Source organism: Marmota flaviventris, chromosome 15, assembly GCF_047511675.1.
Source record: "Marmota flaviventris isolate mMarFla1 chromosome 15, mMarFla1.hap1, whole genome shotgun sequence".
Taxonomy (NCBI): Eukaryota; Metazoa; Chordata; class Mammalia; order Rodentia; family Sciuridae; genus Marmota; species Marmota flaviventris.
Genome location: NC_092512.1, coordinates 9,919,988 through 9,947,126, shown reverse-complemented (window position 1 = coordinate 9,947,126; position 27,139 = coordinate 9,919,988). Strand labels below are relative to the sequence as shown.

General features: G+C 51.4%; 1 protein-coding gene across 1 annotated transcript; it reads right to left on the bottom strand.

The window, feature by feature from the left end:
• On the bottom strand, nt 1–27,139 carry Oc90 (otoconin 90). Its single transcript, XM_027946340.2, has 13 exons — nt 27,097–27,139; nt 20,725–20,790; nt 19,587–19,643; nt 17,448–17,622; nt 13,037–13,149; nt 11,109–11,237; nt 10,931–10,972; nt 9,515–9,565; nt 6,299–6,352; nt 5,156–5,269; nt 4,070–4,241; nt 2,354–2,460; nt 1–299 (listed from the first exon to the last, which is right to left on the bottom strand). The coding sequence occupies exons 1-13, from the start codon at nt 27,137–27,139 to the stop codon at nt 1–3; spliced, it is 1,422 nt and encodes a 473-aa protein (XP_027802141.2).

Below are 27,139 nucleotides of genomic sequence, written 5' to 3'. Positions count from 1 at the left end.
CTATCTGCTGTGGCGTGGCCTGGTCCCCAAGGGACCAAGTACCTTCCCCAGAAATCTTCTGGTTCTTTTGAGGCTCTCTGTGCCAGGTGCTGCCTCCTCGCTGTTCTCCTCGGAGCTAGAGCTGACAGAAGAAGTAGAGCACCCTCCGAGCGTGCTGTCCTCACAGGACATCTGCCTGCCCTGGCACTCCTGTCCGCTTGGTGACTTGAGGCTCTGGTTGAAGGAGGCGGAGGCCATGCACTCGGCTGCCGTCTGGTCACAGGCACATAGAAGCTTCTGGCACAGGCTCTGCCCCACACCTAGAGGGCAAAAGCAGAGTAGCAGACATGAGAGAGAATGGGACAGCACCCAGGGCCTCCCTGGCCTCCTGGCTGCTCCTTCAGCCCGTCCCCTCCAGTCCCCTCCCAGGCCCCTTCTTGGCGTCTGGTCTTGCTCCAGCTGGTGAGGGACCCTCTGCAGGGGCTGCTCAGCCTTCTGCCTGGTGGACTCATGCTTGTCTGTCTGGACTCAGCTTGGCATCCCCTCCTCCAGACAGCCTCCGGGAAGGAAGTGTCTTTCCTGGGGCTCCAGTTGAACCCACCAGATGGTTCTTCCCATCCTAGCAGGCTCTGAGATGATCACATCACACAGCAGTTGTGTAAGTTTTCACTCTTCCCTCTTGCTGGACAGCACCGTGAGGACCAATCCACATGTCTGAGCACGTAACTCACTCCTCAACTTGTATTTTCCAAGTAATATTCGCTGGACTCAACTAGCATGTCCTCCCTCCCTGATCAGCATTTGTCAAATGGAGATTCTTGTCTACCCTATTTTAATAGTAACAGAAAAATACAGGATGACCTCTTAAATTTGAATTTCAGATAATATGTCTGAAAGTTTGATCACTTAAGACATATATTTAAAAAGTTATCCCTGTATATTTGAAATTTGAATTTTCCTAGGCTTCATGTAGTTTTTCTTGCAGGCTCTGGAAAGCCTACTCTTGCTTCAATGCATAAGTCCCATCCAGGGGGTGGTGTGACTCAGATGAGTTGGCATATCTGAAGGTGCTAGACTTAGATAAGATTTCTGCAAATATCTGTGTCATCTGTAGTTTTCAGTGGGCTAAAGTTCTCGGTTGTGTGTGTGTGTGTGTGTGTGTGTGGTATGTTTTCCTGTCTAAACTTACTTGAAGCATTAAACTATTTTTTTTTCTCACCCTGTACCACACAAACCTTCTAAACTTCCTGAATTGGCCCCTACATGGGCCACAGACAGCAACAGGAATCAGGAGGAGAAGGAGGAGCCAGTGCAGAGAGGAGATCACCCAGGCTCTGCTCTGGAGGAGCTCTGACTTTTCACACTGCACTTAGGATCCAAACAGCACAGACCAGGCTCCGAGATGCCCTCACTTCCCATGATCTACCATGGAGCACCTGGTGCAGGACACGAGCTCATGGGTCACAGAGGGCTGGACTGGAGCTGCACGGGGTTCCCCTGCAGATGCCGCTCTTCTGGACTCTGATCCTAGGAGAGGGAGCGAGCCTCTGGCAGCAGTAGGACATGATATCTACCTAATCCTGCCACTCCAAGGTACAAAACCCACCCCTGGCTCCTGTCCCTTGCAGGAAAAAAAATGTGTTTGAGTCTTGCTCCTGGCTCCTTCAGGTTCATGATCTGGTGACTATCTAGCTCTCTTCACATTGTGCCACTCAAGGCCCCCACTCTACTTTCTCTTCCAGAATATAGACCCATGTTTTGTTCTGAAGCCTCAGGGCATTACACAATACCATGTTTTTTCTCCTTCCCCATGCCCATGCCCAGCATGACAGTATGGGAACCGGAGAGCCTCCTGCCATCTCCCCTCACCACCCCCTCTGATTCCTTCCAGGCCCCCTGTGCCCACGCCCAGTACCCCTGTTAGCACATGCTGCATGAGATCCTGGTCTCTTCCCGGCAGGCTGAGGGACTGGAGGCAAGGACCAGGCAGCTTCACTACTCTGCTGGTTCCTGATGAGGGTTTGTTGGCCAGGTGGATAAAAGAGCAGGTAGGTGAGGGACACGTGAGCACACAGCACCAGGGACCCATGGTCCATAAATGACAATGGTCCCACACCACCCAGAGCTCCATGCGCTGTGCTTAGGGAGTGGAGAGGCAGGAGCGGGAGGAAGGCCCAGCCAGTGGCTCCCCTCCTAAGACTGAGGAGGAACAAAACCTCAGGGCAGCATTTCCTTTCTGGCTACAAAGCCTGAGAGATGTGCACCTCCTGATGGGCAGGGGGACAGGGCACCAGGAAACCTCTTCTGAAGGGGCTGGGAAAGCCTCCGGAAGCTGAGCTGAGCTGAGCACTCACTGTGCAGCAGCAGCACTTACACTTGACCTTGTGGTCCTCGCACACCACCGGTGACGGAGGAAGCCTCTCCAGCACGCAGCCCAGCCGCCTCACGCGCCCCAGGCAGCAGTGGTGGGACACACAGCACCTAAGATCCAGAAAGCCCTTTACTCCTTGGAGCTCCCCACGGACCCAGGACCCTCGAGGCCTGCACCCAGGTTCCCTGTGGTAGTGAGAGAAGCCAGTGCCTCCTGCCCTGTGCACATGGGGCTGACTCATACACACCCTGCGTGTGGTTGTTCAGGGCACCTGCAGGGCAGCATCAATCACATTATATGAACCCTATTATTTAAAAATTTTATATTTTTATTGTGACTCTGTTGATGGCAAATATGGGTGATTTGCATATTTATTATGGTAATTTTCAAAAGATGGAAATAGGAATCTTCAAGAAGGGGTACTTATTTTTAGTTTGCACAGAGGACCCATATAGACTAGCAGTGACCCCCTCATCCAATCTTTTAATCCTGTATTCTTAGGGCACTCACCCTCGACTGAAAGAGAGCACAGTGAGTATCTGAAGCATAAAGAGGGCCTAGATCTAGAACAGCGTCCAGTGTACAGCAGGACCTTCGTAAACACCTGAGAACAGTAAATCTGTTTCTTGTTTCTGGACCTGCCTTTCTGAGCAGATGTAGCCTTATAATCTCCAGTGTCCCCCTAGTCAGATGGATATCCTAGGACAGCGGTGATGGCAGTAGCCAATAGGGAGCTACAGTTGCTGCCCCAAACCTCCCTTTCCAACACTTCCCTGCCCTTTCATGACTCTGGCTCCCTTTGAAGACCACAGACCAAGCAGGGATGAGTCATAGATTTAGAGAATTTTTTTTTTTTTTTTATGGTATCAGGGATTGAACTCAGGGGCACTCAACAACTCACAATTTTTTGACAGGGACAAGCACCCTAGAAAGTAGATGGCTCCACTGGTCGGGGTGGGGGGTTGATTTCCAAATACAATTATCTTTAAACATTATCAGCTCCACTTTTGGAATGTTGCTGAAACTCTGATGGAGTCTTCCATAATTTCCTGTTGCTTCTATGTTTATCATATCATGTGGTATTTTTGCTTAATTTTCCATCTCTCACTAGGCAAACTTCTATTGGCCATAAGTGGTATTGCTTTACTGAGCTGCAGTCACTTTTGTATCCCCACCATCTAGCACAGCCTGGCACAGAGCAAAACCTCAAGAAATGTGGGTCAACTGCATACATCAATGAATGAACATCAATCAATGAATGCGTAAAATCAGAATTCTTCCAAAGGTGGTGGGAATAAAATTTAACAGTTAAAAGTTGCTGAGAAGATCATTTCAATGGGACCTTCTGTAGGGCAAACCAAGTGAAGACCCCAAATCTGTATGTTGGCCATTGCATCATAGATAGGTTTAGGATCCTCTGAAGTGTCTTTGCAGACCAGCCTTCTCATGGCAGCTGAGCAGTATTTGTGGTGTTGCTAGATTCCCAAATCAAAAGATCTGGACTAGTCTGACTTGGCCCTTTCAACTAGGGGAGGAATTGCAGACAAGTCAGCCTTTGCACCCCAGCTGCTCATCAGGAGATTGGCCCACATGCTGCCCAATGCCTGCAGAAACTCTTTGTGAGGCTGAAGGCAAAATGCAGCACAGCTGTGGCCTCTTGGCTCTCGCTGCTGTGGATGGCCTCGGCCTCCCTCGCCTGCCACCCTCTACCTGCCATACCTGTCCAGGGCATCCCTGGGCTCGCCTCTTCCTTCTCGTCCACAGTAACAGCCATAAGATTCAAATTCCTCCGGACACCGGGTCGTCAGACAGAAGAGCATCTCCCCAAGTGGCAGCATCATCTGCGTGTTGTCCTCGCTCCCCAGGTGCAGGAAGGTGAGTCTGTCACAGACTGGTTGGGAACAGAGACTCTCAGGAGATCAAAGAATGTCAGCAGAGTTGCCAAGAGGAGGGCCGTGTTCCAGGCTGCACGAGGACAGCCCTGGGTGGCACGAGGAAACCTCTGACAGAATGGGGCTGTGGCTGGTCCTCTCTTTGGTATACACTGTGTCACAGATACACTGTTCCCTGGCTTCTAATACTCTACCAGACTCTCCATGAGATCCTAAGGGAAGGGGACTTGCTGGGACCAAGGATGGTCTTTATAACTGGACAGAGCTGAGCATCGTAAGCAGTCTTGTCTGTCCAGAAGTCTTGGACTTCTGGGCCAAGTTAAGCTAGCACACTTGGCAGCCATGTCTTTCTGAGCCCTTGGTTTTCTTTTCCTGTGTTTGTTCCTTAGCCTCTACCCTCCTACCCTCTCCTCTGCCTACAACTTTCAAATGCAACTTTCTCCACATCTGTGCACTGCCCTCCAGAGAGGGTCTGTTCAGACATCAACCAGGCTTCCTCTGGACCCAGCTGACAGTGGCTCCTTGCAGCTACGGGGCCTTTAATAAGACATCAGTGGGAAGAGGGACAGGGGAAGGATTATTAAGACCCAAGTGCTTCATTCTTTACAGTAAATCCTGGTGTGGACCATGGCAGGCTCTTCCCATCTGGGCCATCAAAGGCAGAGCTGTGGGAGCAGCAGGCCAAGGGTGGAAAGGCCCTGGCTCCGACCCAGGTTTGGCCTCACAACAGCCAGTGACAACAGACAAGTCACATGCCCTGGAGCCTCACTCTGCTGATCATTACGGGGAGGATACCCCACAATGTCAGAAGCCGGCAATCAGACGAGGTGGCCCCAGGTTCCCTGTCAACAGCCTAACCTCAGGATCTCAGGGTGGGAGGACAGTCATCCTCCAGCTGCCAGCCTCTGCCTACCTTTTCTAGTTGCCTCCTCAGGTCCACTTGCAGAGGATGGCACCGCCAGCCCCGAGGATTTAAGGCCCGCAGGGATGAGGGTGGCCTCTTTGGCTGTAGCAACCTCTGCAGATCCTAAAATGCACACCTTGAGGGTTAAGATTCAAAAAAGCAGCTCAAGGACAGGTTTGCAGATGGACAAGGCGTCTCAGAGCACAGGAGCTTTGGGAGACTGTGCCCCCACCTGGGTCTGCAGACATGGCAGCAGGTCCTCGGGGTCCACGAGTTCTATGTGAGGATTTCCAAGTGTTTACAGAGGTCCTAGCACTGACGGGAGCCTACACTCGACCACAGGGGTGGCAGCTCATGCACAGAACAGTGGTGGCTCCTCAGGCCTGTTTGTGGATGGTCAGTACACCCACAGCAAAGGGAATGGAGGAAAAGGCCACCTCGTGGTACAAGGATGAAGCCAATCTCCAACTTCCTCGTCCTGTGCAGCACCGCAGGCTTCTCCTCATAATTTAGCATCAGATGACCAGCAAAGCTGCCGGGTTCTGCCCTTGGTCCAGCAATCTTCCCTCTTGGTATTTACCCAAACAAGTTAATGAGAAGCAGATGGGCATAAAGTATGTATCTACCATTCATAATAACAAATGTTGGAAGTGATTGGTTAAATAAGTTGTTTCCATATAAGGAGACATTGTACAGGCACTACAACTCATGTTACAGAAATGTGATGTCTACTGTCATGTCCAATGACAGGGTGCTGCCCCACACTGCTTCAGACACACCTCGACTACAAAGCAAGGACATGAAGCAGTCGCAAGTTATGCTCATAGATATGCTAGAGGAAGACTGGGAAAAAAATCTTCAAATATTAAAAGTGTCTTTGTCTTGTCGAATTATGAGTGACTTAAATGGAGCTAAAAGTAATTTTCTGTATTTTTCTGAATGCATCTTTTTACCAGATATCTCCCATTTCTTCCTAAAGAATCTTTTGATTTTATTTGTGCCCTTTTTGGATGGACAGGAATGTAAAAGTACATTGGCTTCCGTGACTCCTTCCATTTGGGGTTTGGCCTCAAGTCTCATCTGGAATGCTTTGAATTCATAAATGTTTGGGGATGATGACATATACAGGAAGAAGGAGCCAGGTGTGCTTACCTGGAGGGGGCGTGGCCCTAGCGGCCTCCGTGCCTTCCCGATCTTGGCCTGGCTCTGGAAGAGGAGAGAGAGGAGAGACAGGGTAAGTGCTGACCTGGCCTGTCCCACCTGGGGGCCAGATGCCTCCCCTGCTCCAGGTGCAGGAAGTCAAGTTCTCTTCCTGCTGCCCTTTCTCTGTCTTCCGTGGTGAGGGCTTGTGGGAGAGCAGAAGAGAGGTCAGAGGACCCCGGCCTCAACATAGGCTCACTGTCAATTCAGCTGCAGCGCGTGGGCTGGAAGCAGGGGAGTTTGTTGCAATACCTGGGAATGTGGCTTCTCCAGAATTTGGAGGACAGAAAGACGAAAAGAAAAATCGCATTTTTGACCAGAGAGCATGCAGTACAGAGACAGCAGGATGCATGGTGGACGGTGCTGGCTGCTTCTCTGTAAAGTGAGTGACTGTGGTAGCTATTAAGCACTTACTGTCTCTGACCTGGCAATAGGACTCTCTTACTCTAACTCTGGGACAACCCATGAGCTGGCAGTAGCATGCTCATGCTCCTTTAGAGGGGGACAGGCAGGAAAGTCAGCCACTCTCCAGGCCACCGAGCTGGGAAGAGGCAGGTGCAAGCCAGGCTGCCTGGATGAAGCTGGATTAGGGTTAGGGTTGATCAGCTACCACGCCACGTCCCACTGGACCACAAAGAGCCAGAGATGCCCAGGGAAAATTCTGTGGAAATGAGAAACCGCCTTCCCTGTCACATGCTCACACCGAAATGGCGGCACTGTGTGAACACCAGGCTGGGAGTCTCCAGCCAGGGCACTGTGCTCCGGGGAAGAGAAGGCACTGGGCAGACTGATCCCTTCAAAAACAAAATCTATAGACCCAGAGCGAGGACTTGAGCTGAGCCACCTGGGCAACCATGCTACCCTCTGGGCTTCTGCATCTGTAACGTGGGGACTGCAACAGGCTCCTAGGACCAGCCTAGGACCAGCCAGGACTCCTCAGAGGGACAGCAGGAAGGGACTCAGAAATACACCAGCACGTTGGAGGCACCCGGCAAAGCCACTGCCCGGGGTCCATTTGCTTTCTTGTTCGTTCTGAGTGACTAGCAGGTCTTTATTCTCAGTTCCTTGTACTTTTTAAATAAAGACTCCATGGTTTTTAGTCACCACAAGCAAAGCAAATGGCCAGGTGAATTCCACCAAGAAATTTTGGCCTAGATACTTTTAGGTAAGACAGTGTGTTCTGTGTCACCATAGAATAATGGAAGAAAATAGTCACACAGCCTCAAGTTGGACTCAGAGACCAGGCCGCCAGGTCACTTGCCGAGTGACTTAGAACTGTAAGCTCCCTGAGCCTCAGTGTCCTGCATATTCTGTGAAATGATTAAAATAGTTCCTCTGGGCCCATTAAGAGGTCACTAGTCACTGGAACAGAGCACATGTTTGGTGGCACCTCTCCACCGGACCCTGCCTGCCTCCTTCAGGATCTGTCTGCTTACTTATCCTCAAGAGAATGACCAGTCTTCCGCCTCTGGTCTCAGGAGCCACTGTGGAAAGAAGCCGCCCAGCTTCAGTTATGGATCCAGGTGGGTGCCCTGAGCCCAGAGAGGTCACCTGCCAGGGGTGAGGACCGAGAAGTGAAAGCCATGACCACATGTCAGGGCTGTGGCCGCACACGGTGCCTTAGGAGGTTCCAGTCCAGTGGGTCAGGGCCAGGCCTTGTTCAGGCAGAAAGACCAGCAGGAAACCTCTTTAGGAGTGAGAGGCCATTACTTCCCCAGATTGGAGCCGTCCTAACGGAAGGCAACTGCAGAGAGAAGCTGGTCTAGAGGTAATGACAGGACCTTCCTCCTGTCCCAGCCGCCCTGCCACTTGGCTGTGTGCTGAGGATACTGCCTCTGCACCTCAATTTATTATTTTAAAATGGACATCATGGCAATTCTTTCCTAGAGTCGTTTGAGCATTAAATGCAATTATACACTACAAGCAGGTCATCCAGGGTTCAGCTTGATTGGTGGCATGTGCTTGCTGTTTTACATAGTCACACCAGGTTCCTGGCAGAGGCTGGTCCAGTATCTGCAGGGCCTACTCATGCCACACTTAGGGACAGGTACAACCTGTCCTTAACAACCTGTCCAACACAGCTGAAAAATGGAGAGGCCAGGATTGGACCCTGAATGTACCCTGAATTAACCCAATGGTATGGTGATAGGATGGTGAAGACAGTGACAATCTGTTGTGTTTTTTTTTTTCCACAAACTCCCCCACCTGCACAGTGTGACATGTTTTCTTGACCCCACATGCAGGTGGCCTCTGCCTGGAGGGATGCCTGTCCCCGTGTGTGAGTGCGTGTGCAGGCAGCCACCTCCATCTAGGCCTTAGACACCTCAAGGAACCTCATTTCCTTTCCGTCTTTCCCAGAGATAAACCCTGTGCTTCCTTCATACCCCAAGGAGAGGACAGTTAAAGCTTAAGAACTCAGACTTTGGAGAATGTGCCACTTGAGGGTTATTTCATGGTGGTCTGATGGGGCCAGGATTGCACAGCAGTTCCTCAAGTTTGGAGAATTTGCCCCGAAGAGAATGCAAATCGCCCCTGTCAGTCATGCTTGGCTGGTTGTTGGGTAGGATATAGAGTGGGGTGTTACTTGGGTGATATTTTCTCTTCTCTCTGAACATGGACCTAAGGGCAGGGTGTCTGGGAGCTATTGGATGAATTGCCCTTGGCCACTTTGGGGACGGCCAGGAGGAAAGAGCAGCATGGCCTCTGCTCCAAGCCTCTTGGCCCAGCATCAGCAGCTCTGGAGGAGGGAAAGAGCCAACTCTGGGAAGGTGGTATGCAGAGTGACCTTCTGAGGGGCAGGCTGGTCTGACTTAGAAAGCAAAACTATGGGATGCCCAGCTACCTCTGGATTTCAGATGAACAAGAAATAAGTTTTTGGTGTTGTTTCATGCAATCCCTGAAACACACTTATCTCATAAAGGTGCTCCTCTGAAATTGAGCTCTACCAGGGTGGGCATGCTGCCCTTTACTTGGTAGTCATCCAGCGATGGGGACAGGAGAATGAGGGAGGAGATTTGGGGTCAGGAAGAACCAGGGGCTCTGGAATGCACTTGGTCAGTTCCATAACCGAGCAAGCAGGGTAAATTTTAAGGAAGCAGGTGCCAGCAGGTGGGGGGTAGCTCGATTGAGATGAGGATACTGGGGTCCACACCAGCCCTCTTTGCTCACCTTTTCCTGAGACGGCTATCAGGCTGGCATCTGTGGGTTCTGCAGGAGCCACTGGGGAAAGAGAGACCCGGACAGCACTGACCATGCAACACAGTGTCAGGACCAAGCACAGAGAGTAGAAGGAGAATCGTCTGGGAACCGAGGGACCAGGGAGCTGGGGTTGGGGGAGGGCTGAGCACAGGTTGCCAAGGGGGAGCTGTCCATCCTGCATGAGGGTGTCCTTGATCTCCAACCCCCCCCAAAACAGGGGCCGCCCAGCTAGTGACAAGGTGATCTTGTCACCAGCTCAGGAGGAACTGCAGAAATGGCGGGGTTCTGATGGGGAAGGTAGGCCCTATCAGACATGGGCAGAAGGGAGTGAGAAGATTGCAAATGCCCAGCACCTCCTACAGTATGTCAACTGTTCAAGAGGCAGCACAGATGGCAGAGGACTCAAGCCCTCCGTGATGGATGTGGACTCGGAAGACACAGAAATATAGCATGCATACCCACAGCCCCTGTGTGTACACCCTTAAATACCCAAGCATCTACCCACATACATATCCCCCCCACACACCTACACACATACTCATATGCATATGCACACACACACACACACACACACACGTTTGCTCTTTAGCAAACGCTGCACAGCTAGTTCTGGAAGAGGCCCCTGCCCCAGGAGAGGAGGGATGTTCTGCCAAGGTGCACCTGGGGCCTCCCATCCTCCCATCCCCAGGTGCCCAAAGGTGCCAGGATTGAGAGCTGATGGAGATTTTGGTGAGCTAGGACTGGCAGGCATAAACTTGGCTCCCGTCTTTTCCTAAAATCCACATTTTACAGTAAGAAATATCATTTGCTCGGTTCGGTGGACCGTGATGAAGAATCAAACCTGTCCAGAAAAGACACATGAAAACAGCTTCCCCTTCTAAGTGCCTGCGCTGGATCCAGGCTGCCCCTTCTGCCCAGCTCTGGTCAGCACAAGGAGGGATGGGAAGGAGGACAGGGGAGGCCTGGGTCTGTCTCCAGGAGTCCATGCAGCTGGAAAGGGCCTTGCTCCTCTGAGCACCAGGTCCTGTCCTAGACATGCCCATGCCAGGGATCTGACTGGAGACAGAGAGTGGGGAGACAGAACTGGGATCTCCGTCCTCACTGGGTTAAGCTGACACCTTGGTCCGAATCACAGACAGTCCATTTGTGGAGCCAACCATTAGCAAGGGACAGAGTTTGCTATGGGCCCATTTGATGTTGGGTGTCTGCACTGGGCTTATCAGAAATAATCACATCTTCTAGCTGCGGGAGGTGGGGACAAGTCAGATGTCACGGGGTGCTCCAGCTTCTGTGAGGTGGGCTTAGTAAAGGAGGGGTGTCCACCAGCTGTCCTCACCCCAGGGCCTGGTATTCCCAGTAAGAGCCAGCTTCCCCGGGTGGCCTCACCTCCAGGCAGCAGAGCTGTGGTGTCTTTCCTGCTGCTCGTCTCTGGAAGGGAAGTGCACAGGAGTGTTTAGGGAGCGGGTGGGACTTGGCTGAAGGTGCTGTGTGTGGACCCCGGGGAAACCCACCAACAGCCCGTCCCACGCCAGCTCTGACACAGGGCCCCGTGCGTGCTTCCTACCTGGAGTCTGAGCCAGGCACGAGGAGGTGTCCACAAGGTTCAGGGAGGAGTTGACGCCAGACTGAGCCAGGCACTCAAGGGCAGCCTTGTCACAGGTGCACAGCAAGTGACTGCAAGGGTCTGCAGACTCTGGGCACAGAGCAAGGGCAGGGCAGGGTGGAGAGAGATCCCAGTGGGTCTCAGAGGTCACAGGAGTCCCACAGCCAAGCTCCCAATGTGCCCCATGAGGCCACCACCCCTGCCACCTTCCTCCTGTCACTCACATCAGTGCCACTGCTTCAGAGGACCTGCCTGGGAGTCACAGTGGCCCTTGGCCTCACACTCAGGCATCCACAGGCATCCACAGGCAGCCTTGTGGGCTCCACCTTCCTTGGAGTTAGTCTGGTCCTATCTCCACATCTCCACGCCACGCCCCACACCCCCCCCCCACGGAGCCACTGTCATCTCCTGCCTGATGGCATTGGTGGCCTCCCAGCTTGGCCCCGTCCCTGCCCACCGTGACCTCTGTGTCCTCATCGGGAAGACAGAATACACTTCAGGTAAGCATGGCTCTTCACTCAGAACGCTGCAATGACTTCCTGACGTGGCCTAGGGAACTTCGCAGGATTGTCCCCCTGCAGCTGTCCTCCTCTCCAACACCCCTCCTCACCTGTCTTTCTGTCCCCCTTGTTTCTCAAGTGCTCCAGGCACCTGGAGCCTCGGGCCACCCTAGTGCCCTGCCTGGTCGCCTCTCCCCTGCCCTGGGAGCTGCTGGGACGGCTCCCGCCCCTCCTTGCCCAGCTGCCATCACCCCAGGAGGCTCCTCCTTCCTAACAGGGCCCAGGCCAGCCCTGCCTTTCCCTGACTCTTCGTTCTCCACAGCTCTTGTCACCACCTGACACATCACTTGTCTTTTGGACTACCAGGGTCTGACAGTTGTGAGGACAGTATGGCAGGTCAGGAAGTCCCCACACTGAGGTGACTGTCCCTGCTGGTGTAGGCGCTCACCCAGGGCTGGCCGTCAATGGATGGGTCCTGCTCTCTGCTCATGGGTCCCTCGACCACTGGTTCACAGCCAGCGCCTCCCTCCATCCTTCCTTGATACCCCATGCATCCTTGTGACCTGAACTTGAGAGTCGGCTGACCCTGGGTCCAGACCCTGTGGTCCTGCCACTGGGCAGCTATGTGACTCTGGGCAGGTTATTTAATTTCTCTGGCTTTTCCCTCCTTTGTCTGAAAACTGAACAAAGGTCCCCATCTCATGGGTCTGTCAGGGGGGTTAGAGCAGCTGTGCATAAAGACCGTCCACCAGGTGTGCGTCAAGATGGCCTTAACCTGGTCCAGCAGGCCTTGCCTCTGTGCCTTCACTGCTCTACTTCCACCAGGATTGCCAAAGACTTGGAACGTGAGTCCTGGACAAGGTGGAGAGCTGAGACCTGCCCCTGTGTGTGGTGACTCTTACAGACGGCAGCCACCGTGGGCCTCATGCCCTCATCCCCACTTCCACTTCCAGGGACGTCACTGAGGTAGTGTACACGGTGACTGCAGAGGTCATGTTACCAGCATTGCTTACTTCATAATGCAACCCTGAAGTAGGTTTTCTCCTCCCCATAGTGAGCTTCAGAGAACTTTAGTGATTGCCCCACCCAATGTCCACAATGCAAAAGCAGCAAACTAATTGCCCCTCACAAGCCCCAGGGTTGCTACAATTACAAAATTACAAATCATATAATTTGCTGATGGACCATGGCTTCAATTTAAAGAAACGTTTATCGCACATCTACTCTGTGCCAGCTACAGATGCCACCGACCCAGGCCTCGGGTACCTAACCCTTACCAATGACATTGCCAATGGCAACAACGATGCAGAGACCCCAGGACCCCTCAGCCACACTCAGGCCTGGGTCCCTGGGTCTCCACCCAGCCCCAGGACACCTGCAGATGCTCACCACATGTGACCTTCTTGCTGATGCAGTCGACTTTTGCGCTGAGCCTGGAGGGGTCCTGGAGGCAGTCCTGCTCAGAGGCTTCCTCGTAGCACCTGCGGTGCTGGAAGCAGCAGCTGTGGCAGCAGCAGGGTAGGGTGAGCGGGGTTAGGACTGGGGAGAGGCGGGCAGCCCAAGGTCACCCTGCATCTCTGGATGACCTCAGAAGCTGGCTGTTTCAAATACTCTGTGTGTGTATATGTGTGTACACGCACATACACACACACACACACACACCCCACACATACACACCATCTGCTAACTCTCAAGCATCAGAGGGCAGGTCTGCATGTGCCTGGCACGCAGGCTTCCATAACCAGCAGGATGGGCTGGATCTCAGCCTAAGGACTGAGTGTGAAGGTGTTTCTGAGAAGGTAAGGATCAGGCAGGTAGCATCCTCACCTAGATGCTAAGCCTCTGAAGGTGCTTCAGTTACCACTCCCTGCTACTGTCCACTTCCTTCTGGGAAGCCATCCCATCTCATAAACAGCAGCAGTTTGGCTCCAACTCTGCCTGGCCTCGTGCAGTGGCCAACTGCCCTATCTCCTGCCTGCTTGTGGGTGGTGGCAGATGTAGCCTTATCGGGTGCTTGAACTGACCACTGGAGACAAGGCCAAGGACACAGACCCCAGGAGCTCTGCAGCAACGGGAAGAGGAGGCTTCACATCATTCTGCATGGAAGGCCCTGCCTGAGATGCACAGAGCAGCTTAGTGGGCAGGTGGCTTCTTTATTAAAACCCTCTGTCTCCCCTTGTATCTGCAAAAGGTGTTTGAGATCCCATTAAGAGCAGGAAGACAGAGAGGAAAGAGCAACTTTCATATTCTAGAGGTGAGGTGATTGATTAAATATTAAGACCTGGGCTGGACCCAGTGCCTCAGCAGTCAGACACAGAACAGCTCTCTCAGCCAGAAGAGCTTGGGTTGTGCCAGATGGCATTAAAATATGTAAAGGGCAACCCTTTGCTCTGAATGTGCAGCTTCTCACACCACTGTGTAGACCTGGACTTTGGGGCCAAAAGAGGAGAAATGACTTCTCTGAGGACACACAGCAATTTAGTGGCGGAGTCGGGGACAGGCACAGAGCAAGATGTGGACATAGGATGCTGTCGAACAACACAGGGCGATCGGCTGCTTAAAGACAGAACAAAATCTGAACTAGACAAAACGAGAACCAGGGAAGGCCACATTCTCTGCCAAACATTGTAAATAGAGAGCTCTGTTGGCTTGAAGAGAGCGTGGGAGGCTCCCAGGTTCCAGAGCTCAGCAGTATCTGAACACCAGCAAGGGGAAGGGCTGAGGTGGAGGTGATCCATGGCACTCAGATGACACCCCACACTGGGAACCTGTCTCTCCCTCTGGTGCCATGGAGCGGGGAGAGTTGTCACTCTCTACTCCCCTTGCCCACCCAGCAGCACTGTTTGGGAGGATGCAGTCCCAGCCTTGCCACCAGCCCTGCCACTCTGGCTCTTGGGACAGGCTGAGTGGGGCTCTGCAGCTGGTCTGAGTCTACTTGCACTGATGACCTGTGGTCTGTCTTGGGCAACTTACCCCTTTTTCAAATTTACAGTATTTGCTGGGAGGAAACCGAGTCTCAGAGAGGCTCACTATTAACAGTTACCATTTTTGAGCATTCCAGGGACTGCTCTAAGCACTTTACATTCAATGAGCCTGTTGGGAATGGAGAATCTCAGGTGCAGGGCCCACGCAGGACTCCAATCCTATGCCTGGGGCAGAAGGATGGGGCTAGAAAAGTATCCTGGGAACTGCACGGCAGAGCAGGGACGGGAATGAAGCCGGCAAAGGAGCTCCTGCAATCAGACACCTCTTCCTCAACAGGAATAAGGACAATGATTACTGCTGCTTGTTACAGCAGCTAACATTTGCTGAGTGCCTACCATGCAGTGGCCCCTGTTCCTAGAGCTTGACAAGGGTTAATTCATCTATCCCTTAAGTGGATCCCAGGCACCAGCTGTGACTATTACTATGGTCCTTTACATATGTGGGTGCTGAGACACACAGGCTGTGACTTGCCCGAGGTCCAGCTTGTTCACAACACATGCTGATGCTGGAGCTGGGTGGCTCTTGCAGTGTAGACAGATCAGTGAGCATTGTAAGGAAGAAAAATCACATAGTCAAATGATGACCTTGGACAACTCACAAGGATTTCTAGGAATCAAGTAAAGATCTATCTAGATCCTATTATGTATCAGCCACTCAATCAATAACAGCAATGATTTTTGGTGTCTAGTAGTAAGTTCAAGACGGAAATAACCTGTACTGTGGAATTTGGAAGTTCCCACCCACCCATTGAACTGTATAAAGCAATTAAAATTGGGTGCAGCCCACTATTCCACTTTGATCTTTCATCTGGGATGGGAGACAGTGATGAATTATTGCTTCATGTCTCCGACTGCTAGATTTACAAGGTCTTATAACAATTAAATGAAGGGGTAAGGGTGGACCTGAAATGAAAGCAGGTTCCCAGAAATGGCCCTGGCCCATACCCCACGCAGAGCCAACCTCTTCAGGAGTCAGTTTGCTCCTGGTCCTTAAGGTGGGAGGCTGCCCCTTTGATCCACTGGAAACCTACACACTCTAGCAGGTTTGGAGGTGGGATGGATTTATTAATTCCAAAACCATTGTTCTTTGTCATCCAAGTATTGTTATTTATTTATTTATTTGAAGCTTTTACCACTTTTTATTTAATTGTTTAGTTCTTTGAATCTTGGAAAATCAATTGGAGGTTGATTACCTAGACAACAGTTACCTCATTGAGTTGCTACTACATGCCGGGTATTATTATCAGTGCCGGAAGCACAGAGAAAGAACAGGGTGCAGACCCTCTGTAGATAGTGTGGAGTGGAGCGGGGAGACAGGCCCTGTGCCCACACTCTTGCCTGTGTAGGAGCAGGTGTCTGGGGAGCAGAAAGGTTTCCTTGGTGCTTAGGGGTCAAGATATCTGAAGAGGGTGTCCTGGAGGAGAAACAGCAGGCCAAGCAGGAGCTGCCCAGCATATCACATACGGGACCCCTTCCCACCTTCTATGAGCCCACATGGGCTCACACGCTCCACTGCACTGGATTTGGGCATAAGGGTAAAAGCTGCGAGTGAGGGGCATGGTTCATGGAGGGGTTGAGGCCTGGGGAATCCATTTCCCATTTCCACATGGATTCTGCTGCGGATGCTGCTGTTATGCCACTGTTATTATTACCACCACTTCACTAGTGCTATGCTACTGCACGACTGGGACTACCACAGTCCCCTCTGGCTCCTGCTGCTGCTAGAGCTCTTTCCACTGTGGCTACCAGTCACTAGTGCTCTTGGGGTACCTTCTTCATAAGCCAGGCAGAGGCCCGGCCGCCTTAACTTGAATTCGGAGATTTAATACTAAATTATAACCCTATGAAGTAGGTGTTCTTAATAGCAACTTTTAAAATTGGAGAGCAAACAACTTAACTTGCCTAAGATGGCAAAGTCAGAAAGGAAAAGAGGCTTAGAATCATGGGTCGCAGGCAACATGCCTTAAAATTTTAACAGAGAGCACCGCATTTCCATAACTCAAGGGCCCTCCTGCTTTCTGTACCTGCTGGCATATCCCTGCTTTTAGGTTTCAGGTTTCGTTGACAATCTTGGGATCTTGCCTCAGTGGGCGCTTCCCTTGTACATGTGGATGAGCGTATCTTTACTGGACACTTTGATTTTCTTATTTTCCATAGTAGACATTTTCCTCTTTAAAGCAGGGGTGATTTTCTCTTTTCTTAAGCACAATGCTCATATATCATCATATTTTTGTTTTTATTTGTTCAAGAATGAATAGAAACCTTCATAGTTGTCTCATCTCTGGTGGCCAGAACTGCTCCAAATAATAAACTATTCTTAAATTTCATTATGCAGAAGAGTCAAAGGGAGCTTGTTTAAATGTAGACCTCCACGTTCCACCTAAAGATAGCCTGAGTAATAGGTCTGGGATGGATCCCAGGAATCTGCATTTTCTTAAATACCTTTGTTTTTATTTATTTATATGCAGTGCTGAGAATCGAACCCAGTGCCTCACACATGATAGTCAAGCGCTCTACCACTGAGCCCTAACCCCAGCCCCAGGAATATGCATTTTTAACAACCACACAGGAGATTCTGATGCAGGTGACCAAACTTTGAGCAACATCACAATGCAGCTTTGCCATTTGGCCATCACATGGGCTCTTGGTATGTGCCCACCACCTACAGCAGGTCACAGGTCACATGGCAATGTAAAGAGGAGAAAGCATCACCCTGCTGGTAGCTAACAGGATGGAGACCTCTCCCAAGTGAGTGCCTAGTCCAGGGCCCTTCCCATCCATCAGGCCCCCAGGGTCCACTCATGGGTCCTGCTCACCTGTCCGTCTCATCCATCGGGAGTCCATCCATCTCAAACCTGCAGGCGCAGCCATAGTCTTCAAAGTCCCGAGGACAGAGATCAGCAACGCACTTCATTCCATGCACAAATTGGAGCAGCAGAGGGAAGTTGGTGAAGACGGCCTGCAGCCAGGTGAAGCGGGGGCCCAGGCAGTCTGGGGAGGAGCGGTGCAGGGGCTGGTGGGCACTGGGAGCCAGGCCCAGGAGGAGCCTGTTCCCTGGACTCCCAGTCCCTTGGGCTGCAGGGTCCTCGTCAGCATAGTGAGCGCCCACTGTGTCCTCGTCAGCATAGTGAGCGCCCACTGCTCTGAATAGCTCAAGGGAAGCAGGCGTATAAGCTATGGTCCTTGCTGGCTGCCACCAAACAGCCATCTGTTTCTCCTTCCTTCCTAACAAAATTGACATTTCTTAGAGAAGCCAGCCTTTGCCTCAGTTTCTGAGACTGTTTCATGTCAAGCACGGTGACCCCATGCTTCTGTGCCAGTGATTGATCTAGGGATGAGCTTCCGACCCAGATCTGCCAGAAGCACTTAAGAGGAAGTCTGTGTGAGGCTTCTTCTGGGACTCCTTCTCTCCTGAGAAAGAGTGCGGGCACGTAAGGACATCTTTTGATCTACACCTTTCCCTTGTTCAATGCAGGTGAGGACATGTGGGTTGTGACCACGTTTCAACCATGAGGCCCCAAACCTAAAGCTAATACCCTGCATGCTCGGGGAAGCAGCAGAGTAAGACAGAGTGGGCCTGCAGGGTCTCTGACACCTGCCCTGAGCCAGTTCATCCATTCTGGTGCCTCAGACCACTGTCGTGTGAGATAATGAAATATCTATATGATTTGTTTCTTTTATGGTTGGTTTGTTGAATGGATCTCACAAATAGCACAGTAAAATCATACAAGTAACACTATAGAATTATAAGCCAGGCTAGCAAGGAAAGATGTACTGACACACAGTTTCTGAGCACCTATGAGCCAGACACAGTACCAGGTGCTATTAAAAGTTTAGATCAATAGAGTGCATAAGATGTTGGCAGCATTTATTTCATCTATTAGTCCATAAATTTCATATTAATCCTTCTAGGTGCATGTTGCTCTGTTGTCACTGTTTCCCAGGTTAGGGACACTGATGGTCAGAGCCATGCCCAATACCAACCAAGAATAATGATTTTCTCTGAAGTAGGCAGCAACCTAATAGGCAGGAAAACAGGACTGACTGTTTCTGACTCTGTGACTCATTGCTGCCCTCCTTGTTCTCTGTCTCTGACTGTGGGGTCACTGGGTGCTAAAGGAGATGACCCACTCTACTGTCTGGATCAGCAGGGGGGTGAAGGAGTGTGTGTGAGGACTGGTCCATCTGCCTGTTCTCCAGTTTCTTCCCACCTCACTCAAACTTCTTTCCCTGGGTTTTGTTTCCAAAAGCCCTACCTAAAAAAAAAAATGTGGAGAAATTCTCTCTGAAGATTACATGTGTGTTTATGTAAATATGCATTTTCATTCAATGCACGTGTGATTTCAAAAATGCACGTGTGACTCACAGGGCGCCAGCTGTGAGTCACATGTGCATTTTTAAGTGTAGCATCACTAACCATCTAACCCCACAGCAGTGGTCAACCACAGTACACTCTTACTTTTGGGTACTGTTAATAATCGATGGTAGGAACCATCACAGCACCCAACAGTTGTATAATGGATATGAAATTGATAATTAGGATGCTTGGCAGCCTTTAAAATCCTCAAGTTTTACATACATTTATTATTGAGGGGGGAAGTGAGACCATTTTTGTTCAGGGGACTACACTCTGGACTCAGCAGTCTCCCTTCTAGCTGGGTGGCTGGCACGTCACTTCACTCCCTTGGGCTGTTTCCCTAGCTGTAAAGAGGGGCTATCATTCCCTTCCTGGAAGGTCTGTAGTCAGGACAAGGAAGTAAGGCACATGGCATCTCAGTGACTCACCTGAACCAAAAGCCATCACTACCCTCATCAGACCTGGGGACATTGAAGCTGGCTGGGGAGGCTGTGGACACTCAGAGGCAGACACCAAGGCCCAGGTCATTGCCTCAGATTTCCTAAACACATTTCATGTCTGACACTTGGTGGATAAAAGCAATTTCAGATTTACTTACCAAACATTTCAGCCACACTTTCCTCATTTTTAAACATTCCATTGATGAAGGTGGTATCTAAGTGGAAGAAAGAGAAAACAAAGAGTCTCAGTTTCTTCTCCTTTCCCCCTCCCCATCTGGGGAAGGTCAAACTTTTTCTAAGAACAAACTTGACCTTGGGCTAACTTTCTAGTAATGTGGGTTGCCATGGAAACCTGATAAAAATGAAATGTGAACTGGGTTACTAGGCAACATCACTAGATGGCACAAATGACCCTTAAATGGCAGGGGGCATGAGATGAGAAGTCTTCGTCTCAGGGGCTCTTCCAGTGTGTGGCTCTTGTGCCTGAGCATGTCCCCACTGGACATCCTGGATATACTTGTGAATGGTCACTAGAGTTACTGATCCTCGGGGAGAATGAAGCTTCTAGGTCAGTGCTGGCTCTGTGGCTGCTCCACCTGAGTCCAGCTCCTTTGTGCCCAAGCTGATCCTAGGTCCCCTGGACCACTGTGCAGATTGCCTCGAGGGCTCCTCCTGCTGGAGAGAAATGCCTGCCGGGCCCTGGCCTTCTAAGTGCCAGCGTGGCCTGGTCTAAATGTCCACTTAGAGACATTTGGAGGACATTGTACTTCCTCCAAGAGTGCTGTCATTTGGAGAGAGGCCACTTGTCATTAAGGTCTGAGTGGATTCAACACTTCGTATGGGCTCATTCAACCTTCCCCTCTGAAGGGTAGAAGTGAGCTCTCCATCTGGGGCTCACGGCACCAGCTGACTCACTGGATTGATGCTCCAGCTGCTCTGTCCTCACAAGGACCCTCCTGAGAAGTCTTCATGACCCATCACTGTGACAATTTTCCCTTCCCCAAAGACAAATGTGGATCCTCCTTTCTCATAATCGGAGCACTGCAGTGCACCGGTGCCCCTCTTTTCCTGACTGCGGGACCCTCGGAGACTCTCCATCTGCTTCATTTGCTGCTCTCCCTTCCCAGCCGCCTTTGTCTTCTGATGAAACTTGAACTTTGTATCAAACTAGAGACCACTGTGGGCTCAGACACCAGACACTGGCTCTGGGGCATGTTCAGAGGGATATTCTCTCTGCCAATGTCCTAGCTGGTGTTCTAACTGTCATCTCCTAAGAAATGTTCAAAGAATCCTTACTGATATGTTTTGAGAGTCCTGGAGGCAACGCCTGGGGAAAGTGTGGGGTGTCCAGAGCATGGGCCCCTGTAAATAAAAGGAAACAGTGTTAGCACAAACTCTGTCCCCACGCCTTGCTGGGCTAAGACTGGGAGGTGACAGCCAGGAAGACAGTGAGGATGCCCTAAACTCAGTTCACAGCAGGCTTTCCAGCACCTGCCGTGTGCCTGGTCTGTGTGGTGGGCGAGGAAGGGCTGGAGTTGTCCTGGGGGTCGGCTTGGACCGTGGCATTCTGTCTGGAGATGGAGAGATTTGGGGACTTATTGGAAGCTTCTTTGCATATGAAGCCTACAGCTTTATTTAGATTGAGTGCTGGTTTTAGAGTTTCTTAAGATAAAGCAGGGGTGGGAAGAAGTAAAGACATGGAAGAGCCCTCAACCCCAAGGAGTTTGTAATGGAGGACAAGGGTTTCCTCCAGACTGAGCATCAGAATCACCGGGGATACAGGCTCAGTAAACATTCTGACTCCACGGTCTCAGATCTGACCCTGACAGTCTGGAGCTGGACTCAGAAATAGGCATTTTAAACAAGTGTCTCTGCTAGTTTTGAAGCTGCTGATTTAGAACTTCACCTTGAACCATGCTGCTTGGAGGTACAGGGATGATGGGTAGGGACCACACCAGTGCTTGAGATAACTCCACCAGCAGCCAGCTCAGCACCCTGGTGGAGCACAGGGTGAAGCCTGGTCACGGGGACAAGCAGACCTCTTTCCTAAAGACTCAGGCTCCCATTCCCCCAGTGATGGAAAGCACGTGGTCATCTGAAACAGTAGAAGGACTTTAGTCTTTCTCATCAAGTGGACAGTTCTGTAGCCAGGTCTGTCAGCTTGGAAACCTTCTCTAACTGAAAGCCCAAGAACCAACCATCATAGAAATGCATGGTGGTACCATCTGCTCAGGATGATGCTGCAGAGAATGCCTGACCAGGCCCTGCTTGGCTCAGAGCAGTTTTCTCAGCCTGGTGTTTTGGGTAGAAAATGTTCTACTGCAGGAAACTTTCTAGTACATTAGAGGGTTCTGGGCAGCACCTCTGGCCTCTACCCACTAGATGTCAGTAGAACTGCCCTGACCAGTGATGCTGGGTGAGGCTGTGTGTGTGTGTGTGTGGGCGCGCGCGCGTGTGTGTGCACATGCATGCACGCACACCTCCATGTGTGCACATGTGCTTGCCTGTAAAACACCACCGGGTAAGATTCACCAGCTGAAAGACAAGGACCTGGGCAGAGGTGGGATCCTAATGACAAGGGTCAGCAGCCAGCCGGCTGGACTTCACCTCTTGCTATCCCTTGACTAACATTCAGAAGCTACCACTTTCACTGTCTCCTGAGAAAATTCATTCATTTGGAGATTCCCCCAAAGCTTTGCTGAGGAAGTCACCGGCCCTCACCCCTACCTAGCCCGCTGTGTTCTGGGACCTGGGTGGCAGCAGCCTCTCTGACTTTTCACCTGGGAAACAGGAGGGAAGGAGGGCTCAAGAGTCGCCTTGGCCCTTGCAGTCAAAGGACAAGGATCCTCGAGTTGTCTGCCCATTCCCCTGGTGATACCTATTGATATTGGAAGAAGAAGAGCCAAGGTATGGAGTGTGCCTAATGGGGTCCCAAGGGAAGCTTCCCTGCATTGGCAGAGGGCGTCTGGAGACACTTCAGAGCAACAGAGTTTTCAGGCAAGAAAGATGGGATGAGATGCAAGCCAGGCCACGGTGGTGCACCTGTGTGCTGCATTCGGGGCCGTGGGTTGGTACTATGGCTCCTCTTGGCCTCTTTGCTCCAGCCATTCTGGATGGTTCTGTTCTCACCAGGTGCCCTGGGCCTTTGCATGGCCTGTGACTTCTGTGGAAAGCTTTGGCCATGGCTCAGCCCAGCAGCCCCTGCTCGCTACGTAAGGCTTACTTAGCACAATACCATGTGGAAGTCCTTCTTCACTCCTCCTCTGACCTGGGGGATTCTAGGCTCTTTGCCCATCCTCTGGCCTCCTGTCCCCTGTTTCTAGTGACCTCCACTGTGCATACCTTTCATTCTGATTCCCAGGTCTCCCTACTTACCAGCCTTTTGCATTAGACTGACTCTGGAGGGCAGGAGCCTCCTGGCTGCTATAGCTTCAGGGCTGATGCCTCACTTAGAAACTTAACCCACAGTCACTGAGTGGATAGAGGAACAGTGAAGACTGGCTGAGGAGGCTGAGAGAGAAGCGGGAAACCCAGTGTGCTTGGGCTGGCTGCACTTGTCCAGGACAGAGAAAACAAGGTCCAGGTTAGGACCCAAGACTGCAAACCCACGCCTCTCCAGGGCCAGACAGACGTTGTAGTAAAAGGAGCAAGCCCAGCGCTGGGCATCAGCAGGAAACAGTGGGGACCATGGAGAAACAGAGGTCCAAGCCACAGCCAGAGGGACAGCTGGGCCTCAGCCCCAGGCCTTGGGGAAGGAGAACCACATTTGAGATTTTCACAAATTTGTTAGAAATCTGAATTCTTGGTGACATCTTTCAATTTTAAATTCTTGGCTCCAATGTAAAATAAAATATTTTGCAAACTGAACAACACAGGCCTGTCAGTTACCTTTGGTTTGCAGAGGGAAGAAAGGCTCATGCTGGAGCGCAGGGTGGCTGGGGCCAGTTCTCCACGTGCCAGTGGAGGAGAGGCTCCTGTCGTCGGGTCAGGGCCAGCCTCTCCCCGTGTGCCACAGTGTCCACATGGGGAGGGAATTCCCTCCTTCCTGGGAACTGTGGAGACCTCCTGCCTCGAGCCCTCAGACCAGGACAGACAGTCCTGACACAGTTCCATCCGAGCCCTAGGCACAGAGCCCCTGGGATTGCCCTGGCATACTTCACACTTGGCATCATTGCCTGGGAAATCATTTCATCAGCCTAACAGCCCACAGCTGAGTACCTGCTGCCCACTTCTGCAGCGATTGCAAGATCTTGCTGCTCCTGGGTAATTACCTCACTCGTATTCCTTAGTGCAACTGATAATTAAATTCCTCTTCTGGAGGGCGGGAGGTGAGCTTGTCACCCCTGCATGTTAATAAGGCATGCTCTCCCCCACACTCTGCTTGCTTGCAGGAGATCCACGCCCACACATTTTCATTAGCAACTAGAAAAGTCATCCAGGATTTTAAATTGTTTGTCCCAGAGGACTGAGCCGGTTCATTCCTAAAGTCTAGCCAAGGGTGTGTGTTGGGAGGAGGGAGGACAAAGTGGAAGATCACAGGAAGTATGAGGACAAAATTCACCTCAATAAAACTGGTGCCACATCAGTGAAGTGTGTTGCTACTGGAGAGAGGGTGGTAGCTCCATCCTGCTGCAGGGCAGAGCTGGCACAGGAGGGTTCAGGCATTGCTATGTCTAAGTCCCCCGGGAATGCAAGGCACAGGTTATCATTGCCGTGTTATAGACCACAACCTGAGACCCCGTGGAGCAGCATGGGTGTCTTCTGGCCCTGCGTGGCTGGTTTCCCCAGTCTCACGCCTCTGCAGTCACTCTTACCGGGACCTCATGCCTTGCCACCTTGCAAGGCTCTGGCTTTCCAGATACCAGGCTCTTTCCTGCAGTCCTGCCTTTGCCTGTGCTGTGCCTGGGGCCTGATGCTCCCCTGGGCCCACTCCCCGAGCCTCCTACCAACATCTTATGACTCCTCTCAAAGTTCAAGAAGCCCCTCCTGGCCCCTAAACTGGGCTGTGTGAGCGACAACCCCCCCCCCCCTTGTGCTAGCATAATGTCACAGATGGCTTGTCTCACTGTACTTGTCCCTCCCATGTTGCAATCATCTATTTTTGTAACTGTGTCCCCACTGCACTAGGGACTGAGTGAGGTAAGCACTGTGAGGATGCATATGTGTATATTCACATCCTGTATAGGAGAGAGGGTGGGGGGGAGGACAAGTTCTGTTGACGTCATCGGGAGGGTGAATGAACGTCCATCAGTTGAACTACACCACCGAATGGCCAGTGAATGACTGCTGGTGAACTGGAAGTGAATGTGGAAGATGCCCTCTCTAGGATGGGGTGTGACCAGGTCCACCAGCAGGTTTAAGTGGGAGTTCATGGGGGAGTGTTGCACCCAGCTCAGCCAGGAATGCCCAGCCCACCTTGCTGCCCCGCCCTTCCTCAGGGTTCTGGGAGATGGGCACATAGAGGACATGGAGCGGGAACCCACACAGTAACTCCAGGGTGGAGCTCTTGGATGGAGGGAACATCTGGTCTAGGTGTCACATCCAAGGCACTTCTCTCTTAATGCCAGCTGACTGCCATTCACACTGCCACCCACCCTCGGGAGTGGGAGTGAGCCAGCTTGGAGTGAGACAGGGTAGCGGACAGCACCTTCCCACTCTGTGGACAGAGCAGACACAGAGGCTCCTCCTTGTCCTGCTACAGGGCCTGAGCACCAGGACAGACCTTGTCATGACAAAGACCCTCCTGGCCATCAACACGTCCCTAGGGTTTTCTTGAAGTCTGACTCAGATCACCACTGGGCAGGTATTCCCAGGGCTCCAACCATGGAAGCTCACTGGTGAGGGCCCCGTGGATGAGCTGGGGAGTCCAAAGCAGCCCCTTGGGTGGACTCTGCCTAGAAGTCCTGGCCAGACCGTCCTTAGGCCCAACCGCAGTCTAGGACACGTCCACCTCCCCCCTTGCTACCTCACTGCAGAATTGCCTGATGGCCCCCGCCTTGGCTGGTGGCTGCAACATTTCTCCTCACAGCTGTTTCCGGAAGCCATGCGCCTCCATCTGGGCTTGGCATCTGTCTCCAGACTCAGAAACAGACTTTCCTCCCAGTTTGCACCCAGACTTGGTGAGTGGGTGGGTGGACAGTCCCACGTGGCAATGGGCACACCCTCACCCCTATGGAACTAGGGCTGCAGGTACAGGACACTCAAGTCCCTGCACTTGTCCTTTCTGTGATTGTCCTTGAATGCCAGGTGTTTGTGTTTGGGAGTAAAATTTCTCTGGGCATACCAAAATGTGTTCGTCAAACACTTTATAACAATTGTTTGAAGACCCTATTATCATTTTTATTATCATAATATAGTGGCAAATTAATAAAAGAGGAAAAAGAGAAAAAATAAGAATAGGGAGGAAGAGGTTTTATAGTCTCAATTTTATAAAAATCTTTTAAAAATTTAAAAGATGCATGTAAAAGGCGGGGGTGATGTCATCCAAGGAGTTTTGATCAAAGGCAAATGTATTCTTTTGAAAGAGGAAGATGTTAGTTACCAAAGAAAATAAGCAAAAAAAAAATTGGAAAATGAAATTTTGTGGGTAAGATCTCATTTAAGAGAAAAAAATAGATAAGAGACTGAAAAACTGTAGAATAGACTGAAAAACTGTAAATATAGTTTTACACATTTTTGTCACCCAAAATGAGGCAAATTAGGATTGTAGTTTGAATTTGTGACAAATGTCTCAATCAGGAAAGAACACAGTCAGGAAGTAGGCAACCGAGGCCCAGCAACAGGTGGGTGGTCTGCAGTGCCCAGGAGGGCAGGGCTGGGAAGGGGCTGCAAGGATCTGGGCCTACAGGGAAGACTTTTAGTCTCATGTCAAGTGGGTAGAGTAACTGTCAACCTGCAAACCTCTTGTGCTGTCCACTAACTTGGTCATGAGCAGTGGGTTCCCATGGCCTTACTCCTCGCTGCCGTGTGCAGGAGGCCCTGGGAAGGGCAGAGTGTACCCGAATACAGGACGGGAAGGAGGAAGCCCCTGATCAATGAGTGGTGCTGACTATGTGGACCCCGCACCCAGGTGGAGGGAGGAGAGTGTAAGCCCAGGTGTTCGTGAGCCCTACAGGGACACGAATGATATAACACAAGTAGGAGAGCCTCAGATTCCAGCCAGGACCCCATGCGGACTTGAAATCGCCACCCCAGCTGCCAAGGAGCTGCTTAGGTGTCCTCAGGCTTGGCTGGTGTGGGCGACTCTGGGATGAGGAGGGAAGGGTGGTCCTCCCACTGTACCTGCCTGGAAGGGGACAGGGACGCTGCTGTGTGGCAGGAAGTCCCTGCTGCTCCGGAAATCAGCCAAACCAGGGGCAGTCGTATGTGACTGAAGGGTGTGGAGTGGACTCTTGGGAGAAAGGAAGTTTATAAAGGCTGTCTTTGCACAACATCCACCCTGTTCTCCACTCAATATCCCACCCCACATCCCATGCACATTCCTTTCACCCACTGAACTGAATCTACGGCTCACTGTTGATGTCCGATTTCTGTCACTCACTAGGCAGAGTACTCCTAAGTACTCAAAAGTACTCCTGAGCAGGTCAGAAGAAGTTCGACAGTGCTCCCAGTGTCAGAGCAAGTGATTACATGCCAACTGGAAATATCATGTCAAACAGCGTCACTCACCAACACGGGGAACCATCAGCACGGTCAGCAGGAGCACAATCAT

Excerpts from the sequence above, each read along its gene's own strand:
- Oc90 (XM_027946340.2), bottom strand. The coding sequence starts at position 27,139 with ATGATTGTGCTCCTGCTGACCGTGCTGATGGTTCCCCGTGTTG. Across the intron at positions 10,973-11,108 it reads GTGCCTGGCTCAGACTCCAG|AGACGAGCAGCAGGAAAGAC; the intron begins GTAGGAAGCACG and ends CTTCCCTTCCAG. Across the intron at positions 2,461-4,069 it reads CCCAGGGATGCCCTGGACAG|GTGCTGTGTGTCCCACCACT; the intron begins GTATGGCAGGTA and ends TCTGGATCTTAG.